The sequence below is a fragment of the Pinus tabuliformis genome, chromosome 8 (assembly GCF_031772625.1).
Source record: "Pinus tabuliformis cultivar Carrire ecotype Pingquan chromosome 8, CPIR1, whole genome shotgun sequence".
NCBI classification, from domain to species: Eukaryota; Viridiplantae; Streptophyta; class Pinopsida; order Pinales; family Pinaceae; genus Pinus; species Pinus tabuliformis.
This window is the reverse complement of record NC_142294.1, coordinates 518,978,667-518,992,598: the sequence shown is the minus strand read 5'-3', so window position 1 is coordinate 518,992,598 and position 13,932 is coordinate 518,978,667. Positions and strand designations below refer to the sequence as shown.

The 13,932-nt window shown below is 32.6% G+C and overlaps 1 protein-coding gene across 1 annotated transcript; it reads left to right on the top strand.

Moving 5' to 3' along the window:
• Window positions 1-6,314: 6,314 nt before the first annotated feature.
• Window positions 6,315-7,918, top strand: LOC149236420 (polygalacturonase-like). Its single transcript, XM_089368902.1, has 5 exons — window positions 6,315-6,384; window positions 6,595-6,676; window positions 6,775-6,883; window positions 7,049-7,165; window positions 7,691-7,918. Exons 1-5 carry the CDS (start codon window positions 6,315-6,317, stop codon window positions 7,916-7,918), a joined length of 606 nt encoding a protein of 201 aa, XP_089225028.1.
• The last annotated feature ends 6,014 nt before the right edge of the window (window positions 7,919-13,932 follow it).

Below are 13,932 nucleotides of genomic sequence, written 5' to 3'. Positions count from 1 at the left end.
TCTCTTCAACATTTTTGAAGAGAGTACAGTTGCAAGTTTATGGGAAAAACTGGAAAAACTATATATCACAAAAGCATTAACCAATAGAATTTATTTGAAAAGACAATTGTATAGTCTACAGATGGAGTTTATAAAAGTTGCAAAACATTTAAATATTTTTAATACACTTATATTCCAATTATCAGATATGGAAGTTAAAATTTAGGAACAAGACAAAGATATAACCTTGTTGTGTTCTCTGCACGAGTCGTGGGACCACTTAGTAACTTCAATCAATTTGAGCACTGCAAATTCTTTGAAATTTAAATCAATTGTGGTAGCTCTCTTATCTGAAGAAGTATAGAGGAAATCCAGTACTGAAACAACTGCACCAAAAGCCATGATAGCCAGAGGATGGTCAAAGGAGAGAGGAGAAAAAACAAGGGGGTCTTCTAGACCAAAATCAAAGGGAAAAAATGTAAGGCAAAATGTTGGCACTGCAATAAAATTGGACACCTCAAGAAAGACTTTCGTAAACGAAAAGAGTCTGATAACCAAAGAAGGAAGCAAATCAGGTTGATTCAGGTATGATAGACGAAGTTTTATCTGCTGAAGAATTATGTATGGTAGATGAAACTTTACATGTATGTAATGTCTCTCAGGATTTTGAAAGTTGGATGTTAAGCTCTGGTGCTTCTCATCACATGTGTCCACATAGAAATTGGTTCACTTCATATAAAGTCGTAAATGGTAGTTCTGTGTTTATGGGTAATAATGTATCATGTCACACTGTTGGGATGGGAAATATCGGGATTAAAATGTATGATAACACCGTTAGAAAATTAACTAGTGTTAACGTTTACAGACTCAACGGAAGTACTCAAGTCAGTGAAGCAGCGAATGTGTCATAGAAAGAAGAAGAAGGTTCTCGCCTATGGCACCAGCAGTTGGATCACATGAGCGAGAAAGGTCTTCAGGTACTGATGAACCGTAAATTACTTCCTGATTTGAAATCCTTGAAGTTGGATTTCTGTAAACTCTGTGTGTATGGAAAATAGTGTAAACAGAGGTTTAAAAATGGAAGTCATAATAGTAAATAAATTTTGGACTATATTCATTCTGATCTGTGGGGACCATCTCCTGTTATATCATATGGAGGTGCTTTATATTTTTTAACATTTATTGATGATTTCTCCCATAAAGTTTGGGTCTTTATGTTGAAAAAGAAAGTTGATGTATTCAGTGTCTTTAAATAATTTAAAGCAATGGTAGAGAAAGGAACACACAAATCAATTAAATTTTAAGAACTGAAAATGGTGGTGAATTTACTTCTCTAGAATTTGAACAATATTGTAAGGATGAAGGAATTGTTAAACACAAAACTGATGTTTATACTCCTCGGCAAAATGGTATTGTTGAACGTATGAATCAGACTCTTATGGAAAGAGGCAGAAGCATGATCAACAATGCTAACCTGCAAAAGGAGTTGTGGATAGAAGCAGTATCCATTGCTTGTTATTTAGTTAACAGATCACCTTCAATAGCAATTAATTGTAAAATTCCTGAAGAAGTTTGGTCAGGTCAGTCTTGTGATTGTTAACATTTAAGGATATTTGGTTGTGATGCCTATACTCTTATTCCTAAAAATCAATGTTCAAAATTAGACCCAAAATCGAAATTTTATGTCTTTGTTGGGTATGACTATGCGGTGAAAGGATATAGGTTATGGGATCCTACGTCGCGAAAGATAGTCATTAGTAGAGATGTAACATTTGATGAATCTTCTCTTCTAAAATCAAATGTTGAAAGAATTGAACAGGAACAGGTATCGCCAAATCAACAAATTCAGATGGAGGCTAGACCGTTTTTTGAAAGTCGAAAAGAAGGAGAGAATTTTGGAGGAAAATTTGTTGAAGACACAAAGGAAGTTGTTCAAGTTTCTAAACCAGTTCAGCAACCAACCACTCTAAGAAGGTCTACAAGGGAAAGAAAAACTTCCAAAAGGTATGAAGATTTTGCTTCATCTTTTGATTTAATTACTGAAGATGGGGAACCTTGTTGTTATCAAGAAGTAGTAGATGATACGGATAACGAAAAATGGAAAATGGTTATGGAAGAAGAAATGGATTCCTTAGCCAAGAACAATACCTGGAATCTTGTAGAACTTCCCGAATGGAGAAGTGTTTTTGGATGCAAATGGGTCTTCAAACGGAAAGTTGATGGGAGTATCGAAAGGTATAAGGCGAGACTGGTAGCAAAAGGGTATTCTCAGGTTGAAGGTATTAACTTTCATGAGATTGTTTCACCACTTGTAAAACTTGTTTCTATTCGTACTGTGTTCGCACCAACTGCATTACTTAACCTTGAGTTAGAACAGTTAGATGTTAAAACAACATTTCTACATGGTGATTTGGATGAAGAGATATATATGGAATAGCCAAAAGGTTTTGTACAAGGTCGCAACAAAAGATTAGTTTGCAAGCTCAAGAAAGCATTGTATGGCCTAAGGCAGTCTCCCGGGCAATGGTACAAGAAGTTTGACTCCTTCATGGTGCGCGAGAACTTTATTAGAAGTGAGTATGATCATTGTGTATACTTCAAGAGTTTCAGTGGCACATTCATTATCTTATTTTTGTATGTTGAGGATATTATTTTTTCAAGCAAAAGCATGGAAGAAATCAACAAGTTAAAGGCTTATCTCTCTAGGACGTTTGATATGAAGGATCTTGGAGCAGCAAAACATATCTTGGGCATGGAGATACACAGAGACAGAAAAAATGGTAAGATTTGGTTATCACAGCAGGAGTATGTGGAAAGAGTACTTGAAAGGTTAAGTATGAACAGTGTGAAACCTGTTAATGTTCCATTAGCTTCCCATTTTAAGCTTTCTTCAGTTTTGAGTCCTAGAACTGATGAAGAAAAGCAGTATACGTCTCATGTACTATATGCGAATGTTGTAGGCAACTTAATGTATGCGATGGTATCTACAAGACCTGACATTTCACATCCAGTTGGAGTTGTCAGCAGGTTCATGGAAAATCCAGGTGAAGAACATTGGCGAGCAGTGAAATGGGTGCTTTGATATTTAAGAGGCACAAGTGATCATTGCATCATCTTTAATGGCAGTGGAGGAACAGTCTGTGGATACGTGGATGTTGATTATGCAGGTGATTTGGGCAAAAGGAGATCTACTACAGCTTATGTCTCTACTCTTGCGGGTGGAGCAATTAGTTGGATGTCAAAGCTTCAAGAAACGTTTGTGTTGTCCACTACCGAAGCAGAATATATAGCTGCTTCAGATGCCAGTAAGAAGAAATATGGTTAAAGGGTCTACTTTATGAGATTGGAAGGACGCAGGAGAAAGTGAATGTACTATGTGACAGTCAGAGTGCTATTCACTTGGCTACAAATCCAGCTTATCACGGAAATACCAAGCACATTGATGTAAGGTATCATTTTCTGAGACATGTGATCGATGGCGAAAAAATAGCTCTCAAGAGGGTCCATACACGGGAGTATTATGCACACATATTCACGAAGCCAGTTACAATAGAGAAGCTGCAATGGTGTTTAGCTTCTCTTGGCTTGCAGAAGAGATGATGAATGGGCATGGGCAAGGGATTAGGAAAATTGTTGTCAAGGTGGAGTTTGTTGGAATTTGACAACTAATTAAGTAAATATGTGTAAATTGTATTAGTTACTGGTAAGTTAATTTTATACCGAAGCAGCAGTTATGTAATGAAGGAGGCTCTTATATAACTGATGAATGCCCAAACTAAAGTAATCGTGGAAAATAATTTTTGATTGAATAAATAATCCAATCCCTTGCCCGGTGGATGTTTCCTTGACACCCTGTCAAGCTTTCACCACATAAAATCTTGTGTTTTTTTGCTTATGTCTTTGCATTCAATTTCATCTATATATTTCTTGTTTAGTTAAGCACTTGGCCAATATATTTGAGGCAAGGAAAATATTTGAAAAATTCCTTGTGACTCATGAGATGGGTGAGCACTATGACATGTCTACTCCCTTTGCTAATGCTTGTAACATGTCGTAGTTTCTATGAAATTATATCTATTTCTAGTTCCTTGGATTTCCTTAATGGGGTATTAATGACGTTTTCTACAAAAAGCTAAAACATCAAAAATACGTTTTACATAGTTTCAAACACATCAAGAGAGACGAGCATTAAAAAATTCTAAACCTCAAATACTGGGAAAATGGTTGTCGTGTTTTACATAGTTTCAAACACATCAAGAGAGACGAGCATTAAAAAATTCTGAACCTCAAACACTGGCAAAATGCCTTTCAAATTTGGTCCCTCAAAGCGAGGGAGGAAAAGTCATTTTAGTCATGTTAATCTATGAAGTACAAAATATGTCATGCATTTTCTGATCATGCCCACTTGTGAAAATCTCGTACAAAGATGGTGATTGAAAATGCATACAGTTTTTTTTACAAGTAGGTATTTATGTATTTTCTCAATGTGGTTAAATGAAATACATATATAGTAGACATCTTAATTAATTAAACTGGGATCACAGTAATCTGGTCCCTTTCAAGAATAATTTGAGTGTATCCTCTTCTTTCTAACCATTCTTCAAATATTAATAACTAGCTAAATCATTTATGCATATAAAATCTACACGATAGTAGAACTAATTTTTAAAATAAACCATACATAATGACACAAACTGAAGTATCATAATATCAAACTGAAAATATTAATAACTTACCAAATAATTTGTGCATGAAAAAATGTACGTAATATTCAAACTATCTTTCCAACTAAACCATATATAATGGTATAAACATCTTATCTTAGGGTAGAAAAAGTGAATAGATAGCAAGGGGGTTTATTATGGAAATATTACAAATATGTAAAGGAATACTAGCATTCCATTGGTGATTGTTCTTCCATCCAATGTTGTTGAGGCTCAACTTAGTTCAAATAAAGAGAAATAAAAAAGCCAATGAAGTTTATTAATTCAAAGTGTAAGTTCTTCTGGTTGAAATTAAAATGAAAATACAATTCACTTTTGTATACTTTAAAAACCAAACAATGTTTCCATATGTTTGTTAGATAAGTTCTTGAATGAATTTGTAAACATCATCACTGACCTTACTATCCATTGCAATTGTATTGATCTTGAATTAACAAATATATTACAATGTAGAAGAGGAATATAAGGAGCTCCTACACAAGAATAATTTAACCAGAATAATAGTTTAGAATTCACATGTTTAAATAAACATAACTCGTGTTCACATGATGCATACTTGGGCAAAAAAGAGATAATAACTTTCTAGATAAATCTTAACCATTTATTTTATAATTAGTATTAATTATTTTATAGTTAGTATTAAAAATATAATAGTTAAATAGTTATCATGGGCGTAATAATTATTTAGAAGGAATTTTTTTTTCCATATAAACACATCGGTCAACCTAACTATCTATGCCCACCTAATTAAACAGATCTACCCACCTAATTATATTTTCCAAACACTAATTTTTTTTTTAATACTTTTTTTCCCACCGGAGAAATTTCGAGATTTGTACAAAATTGAAAGGAAAAGAAAAGTTTGTGTAGAAAAATGTATGAGTTGACGCAGGCATGCATGGATGGAGGAATTTTAGAAGATGCGTTTAACAGGAGGTTAGATTCTATATGGTCCCCTGCGAAATTGAGCGCTCAGTTAGGAAGAGTTGTAAAACACAAAAATTGCATTCATTCAGACTAGTTGATTTAGGCTTTACACGTTTATAGCGCGGGTCGACTGCGGAATTGAGAGCTCGGTTTGAGCATTCATTTCAGAGTAGATCAGGTTTGACACGTTTATAGTGCAACAACAGGAGGATTTGGGGCGTAGTCGGTTGTAGCAATGAAGAAAATGGGACGTTTGTAATTAGAGTCGGCAGTTTTATTATCTCTGGGTCGTCCTACAGCTCTACGTGGATGAAGAAAAACTTATATTTCCGCCACACCTGCGATTGCACCCACATTCTCTTTCTCAACTTTTCTCTACAATCAAACAGAAAGAAAATACTTGGCGCTCGTATTGACCACAAAATGGATAAGTACGAGCAGTTCGTTGACAACAACGGTTGCTATTGTTAAGTACGCAGAAGAAGACGGACAGCGACACACTGAGACGACTAGACTGATTTCCTGATTACGAAAACGTCGCACATAAAATGGAGCCTTTTGGTATTTTAGGCATGTTTTTTAAATTTTGACTTGAGTTTATGTAAGATTTCGTGGGAAGGAAGAAGCATTTATTAAAAGATAATGAGCACCAAGTGATGTTAAAAATGAATACCCATGTTAAAAATGAACACTGATGGTATCCATATAGAAAGAGTTCAGAATGCCCAAATCGACAACTGTGTCATCGAGACAGGTTGGAAACTATTAATTTCACTGCTTTGTGTTAATTTGTTCATTCACATAAACCCATTTATCATAGATCCAATAGCTTAATAATAATTTAGTATATTTCCGTCTAGCTTAGACCTATCTTAACGTTGCTATAACTGCAAACCTTAATTTTACCTATCTAAACTTCAAATTGACAAACATGCTAATTATGATTGTAAATATTGTATACCAGGGGATGATTGCATTTCCATTTCGTCGGGCTCATCTACAATTAATGTCAAAAATATAAATTGTGGCCCAGGCCATGGCATCAGGTGAGATATGTATTTTTGCTCTTATCATGCAGAAAATACAATACAGTCAGATGAGACATTAAGAATGCAATTTTAATTGTACTTCTTATTTTCTGCAGTATTGGAAGCCTGGGAGAAAATGGAGAAGTAGCCAAAATTGATGACATTCTTGTCCAAAACATCACTTTTAGCGGAACATCCAACGGAGCTAGAATCAAGACTTGGCAGGTTGGTTTAGCATGTGTATGACTCTTTTAACTATTTCTATTGATTTTAAAATTTTCTCTTGAAATTTTCACTATGCAACAACAATCCATTACAATTTGTAATTGATATTAATCTTCATTATCTACCATGATTATATCATAATTCATGATTTTTCTAAATATACAGGGTGGTTCTGGCTACACACGGAATATCACATTTGAGGACATAGTTGTTGATAATGTCAAGAATCCGATTATCATTGATCAGTATTATTGTGATTCGTCTTCACCATGCAGAATTCAGGTGATCACCTAACTTTTGTGCACAATTCCATGTTGTTTTCATAACATACCCGAGGGAAAAACATATACAACACGCATCTTAATTAATTGGGTATCATAGTACTTTTGTCTCTTTTAAGATTGCGTTTTGTTCCAGTTGTTCTTCAAATATCAGTTTGAAGTCTGTGGGTATATAGTTCCCATATATGTCGTCAATTCTGAAATACTAGTGTATGTGCATATAATAAGCACGAAAGTACAATTTCTTTCCCTTTAGTATCTATTCGCTTGAAATAGGAAATTAATTATTTTTAGCATCATTAGTTACAACTACTCCAATTATAAACAAATTTTGGATATTGGTTTTGAAGTTTGGAATCAGTAATCATGTCTCTGATATAATTTTTCGCCATATTAAATGCATAGAAATGACAAATAGTATATAACACAATAATTTTCATACATATCGGTTATCGCAATATCTTTTGGACATATTGGTTTTGAAGTTTGAAATCAGCAATAATGTTTGTGATGATGTTGTGTGCAGTCATCTGCAGTACAAATAAAGGATGTCACTTTTAAAAACATCCACGGAACGTCATCGACGAATGTGGCTGTGAATTTTTCGTGCAGCGAAACAGTTCCGTGCATAGGAATTACTTTGGAAAATGTTCACATAAGTTCAACGGCTACAAACGCAGCAAATTCAATATGTACCAATGCGGTGGGAGTGGCTTTGGGGACTACTTCGCCACCCAGCTGCCTTAAAGACTAGTGCGGTCCTTCTATTTGTTCAAAAGCTTCATAATAAAACATGGCCAAATTCATTTATATTGTTATGGCCAAAGTTAACAAGATTCATTTATATTATTATTGCTAAAATTAAGAAGATTCATTTATATTGTTTTCTTGAATAACGTGAGTTCAATTTGGTTCTTTGCGTCTGTCTGCTTACTTTCTATTATATTAGACTAAGATATTGTATTATATGCTTATCTATACTTTGATGGTTGATTCATCTTGCTACCACTACAACCTCCTCGTGGATCTTTGTCATCTTAACTCGTACAATTCCATGACTTCATATCCCAAATATTTGGATATGGAATCTTCTATTAACATTTACTTTACATTTTCACAAACTTGCTAAGTGAACTTCCTAAAAAAAACTCATATTTAAAAATACAATAATTCAAAAGATTTATAATTAGAAATAAAGTGTGTAATTTTGACCGAAAAACAATATTTTCCTCAATTTGAAATAATTCGTTTGTCTTGAATAAAATCTTATGTATATTCATATTTGAAACTAGTTCTTGGTGTTTATCTTGTAGGAAAACACTTAAGCATAAATTGAATTCTTATTGGTGTAGAGTAAGTGGCTATGTTAGTTATATTTATTTTTCTTTATCCATTACTAATACGCCTCTTACTTCAATATTAAATGTTTTTACACTCCAAAGTAAGGATTGTATATATGAATGTCAAATTTTCAATTAGTTTACATCTTATACTAATCTTTTACAATACTTTGTATTCAAAATTACTACTTGTACTTAGAATTCACTCCTCCTCAATATATAATAGATTGAGCATTAAAATACATTTAGATTCATACATGTTTAAAATGAATAGTAATAATTTTGAATTAAATGATATATAATTCAAATATATATTTTGGAAATTCATTATGTTATCTTAAATGTTATAAGAAAAATTGTTAAAAGAATATTAAATCATAAATGGAGAGAAAAAAAATGACAAAACATTCAAATCGTGGTTTCAGGTAAAATGCATTCCATAGTCATATACTTTTTATAATGATAAAACCATTAAAATATACATAATGTATTTAGTAAAATTAAATATATAATTTTAAAAAATAATAACTTGATGAATATAATTGTTTAATTGTATAATCATCATTATTATTGAGAATTTGGGGAAAAACGAAGTGGATTATATTAAAAATATATATTCTATATTTTGTTATGAGAAAAAAACAAATTGTAATAACTTACATCATAAAATTGATTTAAAATTATTTTTTTTGATCTAATATTTATGAATATTTTAATAAATAAATGAACAAATATCAAACTCAATTATAATCACTTTAATAAATAAAAGGAAAAATATCAAACACGCAATTATAATCAATAAAAAAATATTATAAAAGATAATTATAAAGACGAATAAAAATTTAATGATAATAACTTTATTTTTTTATAAAAGGTTTATTTTAGGTTTTAAAATGATTATAATAAATCAATAAAAATTGGTTTATTCTCAAGAGTTAGCCCAAGTGGTGTAGACCTAGACACGAGGTTCTTGTTGTTGTTGGTTCTAGGTTTGACTCTTTAATTACCTTGTGTCCCGCAAACATGACTTGCCATTCAATTTAACATTCACGATGAAGTGCTACCAGTTTCCTCTACTTTCGTTCCAGGTAAAAAAAAAAAAAATAAGAATTTAATAAATTTTGATAATAAATTTATTTGAAAAAATGAAAATTCCTAATAATAGAGAAAATAATGCAATACTTCGATATCGAAAATAGCTAAATTTTGATAATACGTTTTTTAGTTTGTAAGTTAATAATCAAATTATAGAGAGAGATAATATGTTTTTAGTTTGCAAGTTAATAATCAAATTATAGAGAGAGAGAGAGAGAGAGAGCACACTTATGTGAGTCCTAAGATGACTAGCATGCCTAATCTACTCATCGTGGGGCACACTAGACCTATCCTTACCCACACCAGCCCTAAGCACGAATGGATTCCTCAACCACACCAGTCGAGAGAGTATCAAACTTATAACCTTTACAACATCAGGTACCATGAAAAAACACTACACCCTATGGGTTTAATTAAAATTTATATTATATAAAATATCTAGTTACTTTAAATATATGAATATGATATTTTCAAAATATTTAGAATTATAATTAAAAATAGCTACTCTTCACATTGAAAAAAGAAAAAAACTGTTGAAAATTAATTAAAAATTATTATTTTACGAGAATGAAAGTATCTAGAGTTACTAATCATGATAAATATCAAATTATGTTAAACATGCAATGAAATAATAAAAATAAATAATGACAGATGAATAAAAAAAAGCTTGAAAATAAATTAAAAATTAAATAAATAATCATAAGGATGATTTTATATATGAATAGTAAAATCGTTGGGTAATCCGCGAGAGGATGTGCGGTCCAATTTGGTTTGTGGCCGTCAGATCCAAAGAGGGAAGATCAATGGCCACCTTTTGGCGTGCAAGTTGGTGGGCCTGAAAGGATAAAACCACTAATGGTTTACCACCATCATCAAGCGCCATCCAAACCACAGACTTTTTTAATGAAAAGTCAGTGATTCCACTCAGGAAGCAACACATGGTGGAGGACCAGAAAAGCAAACCGCGTTCATCGCGCGGTATTCAGCGGGCTTTTAAGCCGCGCGATATGGACACCAGCCGTAGGATCAGAAGGAAAAGGTCAACAATCAGCGTTGATCGTGCAACTTAAGGGTTTTTCTGCGAGCTTCGCCTCCGCGTGGGTTGAATTTTGACTGCCGGATTGTTAGAAGACAGATCAACAGACTTTCGATCCACTTGCCCACTTTTGGTTCCAGGGCAGTCTAGGCCTTGTTTCTGTTTGATTTTTGGAGGGTTTTATGTGTACTTTGGGTATTTTCACTCTCCCTTTGTGGGAGTTTGTGCCTCTGTACGTCTGTTGTAACCTGTGTAAAATATTTTTTACCTAAGTTAACAGAAGGACCGTCTCTTGCTTAAGCAAAAAAAGAGTAGTAAAATTATTAATAGTTTACTAAATTATTTATATATAAAAAGTTTGCACAATTTATGAGGAGACAAGGTTAAGCGCTTAAATATTTTTTTTTAACTATTAAAGAAGATAATATGAACAAATCACAAAATAATTTGATGGATACAAAATGAAATTACATAAACATTCTTACTGATATTGATAACTATTAAAATTATATTGATATTAATAAATAAATTACAAGTTGTAAAATAAAAAATTAGATGAGCTCCTACAAAAAAATTAATTGATGATATTAATAATTTAATAGATAATATTAAAATTTTAGGATTGAAATAAACACTATCCAAATATATATAATCGAAACTTTTGTAGCATATCTCTAAAATTCACTCAAATAACATTTAATATTTATACCTCCTTTTTTTAATTTACATCACCCTTGTGAGACGCCATCAGCTTAGCTATTACATCATTAACACACGAAAGAATCATTTGCAATCACCATTTCATGCCTACTCTTATATTCTGAGACATTGTTTACAATTTTCTTCTCACATAGATTACTTATTCCTATATTTTGAGACATTGTTTACAATTTTCTTCTCAAATAGATTACTTGTTCCTAATATATATATATGACAAACTCAATCGAAATATATGACAATGATTTTTGAGCATATTGGTTTTGAAGTTTGGAATTAGTAATAATGTTTGTGATGGCGTTGCGTGCAACCATTTGCAATACAAATACATGATGTCACTTATAGAAGCATCCATTTGAAAAATGTGACTCTGAATTTTATGATTTTAGAGTACAAGTACATTATGTCACTTATAAAAGCATCCATTTGAAAAATGTAGCTGTGAATTTTATGATTTTATGGTACAAATACAGGTTGTCGCATATAGTTTTCTTTATGCATTTACAGTACAAATACAAGATGTCACTTATAAAAGAATCGACATAATGGCATAGACCAATGTGGCGGTGAATTTTATGTGCAAGTAAATAATTGTGTGCACAAGAATTACTTTGACAAATGTTTAGATAATGTCAATGACCCTAAATAAGGCTAAATCAATATATGAGTTGGGAATGGATTTGGAACTACGTCGCCACCCAGCTGCCTTGAAAACTAGTGAGGTCCTTTTTATTTCTTCTAAAGCATATATTTAATGGGATAATTCATTTATTTTGTTATGACCAAATTTACTCAAATTCAGATTAAATTTCTATATTGTTATGGTAAATTTTAACAAGAATGTTTTATATTTTTATTTTAGTTTAATGGTTGTTTAATTTGGTTCTTTGTGTTTACTTACTTTCTATATATATATATATATATAATGGTTGATTTTATACCACTATAATCTCTAGGTTGATCTTTGCCAACTTAACTCAGTACAATTCCATGGGTTAATATCTCGAAGATTTAAACATAAAATCTTGTATTAACATTTACTTTATATATTCACATAACTTCCAAACAAAAACTTGTATTTAAAAATATTGAAACACTTACAAATATAAATTATTATTATATTTAACAAAAGTTTCATATTTTGTATTGTTTGATATAAAAAGCTAATATATATATATATATTTATTTAAGATTATTAATAATTTAAAATATTTATAAATAAATACAGCGTACAATTGGAAAATTAATTTCCTTAATTTGTTTTTGTATGTTTGGGTGGTGCCTTTCTATTACTTCAAACTATAATAGGTATTACAACATAAGCATCCGTGTCCAAATGGCCTCAACCTGCCCATTAGGAAACCAGATATCTTCACCATCTCGTTGTGTTATAACCAGTCCAAAAATGGAAATGCATAAGCTTTTCCAGCAAATAATTGTCTTTATATTCTTTAATATCGACCAACCTACACAATAACGCCAAAAAATCCTTCCTCTACATCTAAGAGGCATTAATCATCTGAAGATTCAACTGGATATGGATATTTTGCACTAGATCTTGGTTGTTGTCTCACAGGCATGCACGAAATATGTCTTTCAATGCATGCCACACTTGCATTCTGCCGCTGGATTTGACACTCAATTAGTTGGACTTCCCTATGAATTTCATGAATATCTTCTAAGGGCTCTGGGATACCTGTAAGTGGCAACATTAATGCCTTAGCCAACAAAGCCTTCATCATCTAATAGATATGAATATTTTTCATTAACAAGGTTCGTCTACCATGCGTCTCACATGGGTATGGTAAAATATCACCAAAGTTAGCCAAAATCTCTTGGTCGTTGGGATCCATCTCAACTCTAATTTCCTCCCTCCATTCACTAATTATATTTCTGGCCCGCGAAGGAGTTCCTATTCTGTATGTGTTAGCTGCTACATTACCCAAATGATCAATACTACCACACCAATGACCCTTTGTGTGGTTGTTCAAAGCGTGTCCTTTACCACGCCCCCTGATTGAGTTCGACCCATGGTTTTAGAGCGATGAGGGACGTTCCATTGTTGCACAAACGTCCCTTATGAAAACCTTCCTAAGTTTTCATACAATAAAATTCCTAAAACCCTTGGCCCACAGTTGGATGATCACATAGGGAGGATCGAGTGGAGAGAGAGGGCGATATGGGGCTTGTTGTACCAAGGGTGGAACTTTCCTACGAGATCTAACAAAGAACAATGACCAGATAAAATTTCAATAAATTTGACCCATAATTTCCTCTGATGATGTTGCACAAGGATGATCTTAGCAAAACCATTCCATCTTCGATGGGGCTTATCCCAAGACAACATATCAAGCTTATCTTGCAGAGTGTGATCCTGGGACTTTACCTCTTCATTAAATCGAGGGCCGAGAGACCCCATGCGTAAATGAAGACTCAGCCACCTTCCTCCTCGAATGTAACCTATCACCCATTTGGGTTGACTTCCCATTGACCTTAAATTCTTCAGAACCGAAGCGACCCATTCCAAATATATTTGAATGCTCTTGGCATTGCCTAAACGACTCCGCATGCACAAGAAAA

Excerpts from the sequence above, each read along its gene's own strand:
- LOC149236420 (XM_089368902.1), top strand. The coding sequence starts at position 6,315 with ATGAACACTGATGGTATCCATATAGAAAGAGTTCAGAATGCCCAAATC. Across the intron at positions 6,385-6,594 it reads CAACTGTGTCATCGAGACAG|GGGATGATTGCATTTCCATT; the intron begins GTTGGAAACTAT and ends ATTGTATACCAG. Across the intron at positions 6,884-7,048 it reads CTAGAATCAAGACTTGGCAG|GGTGGTTCTGGCTACACACG; the intron begins GTTGGTTTAGCA and ends CTAAATATACAG.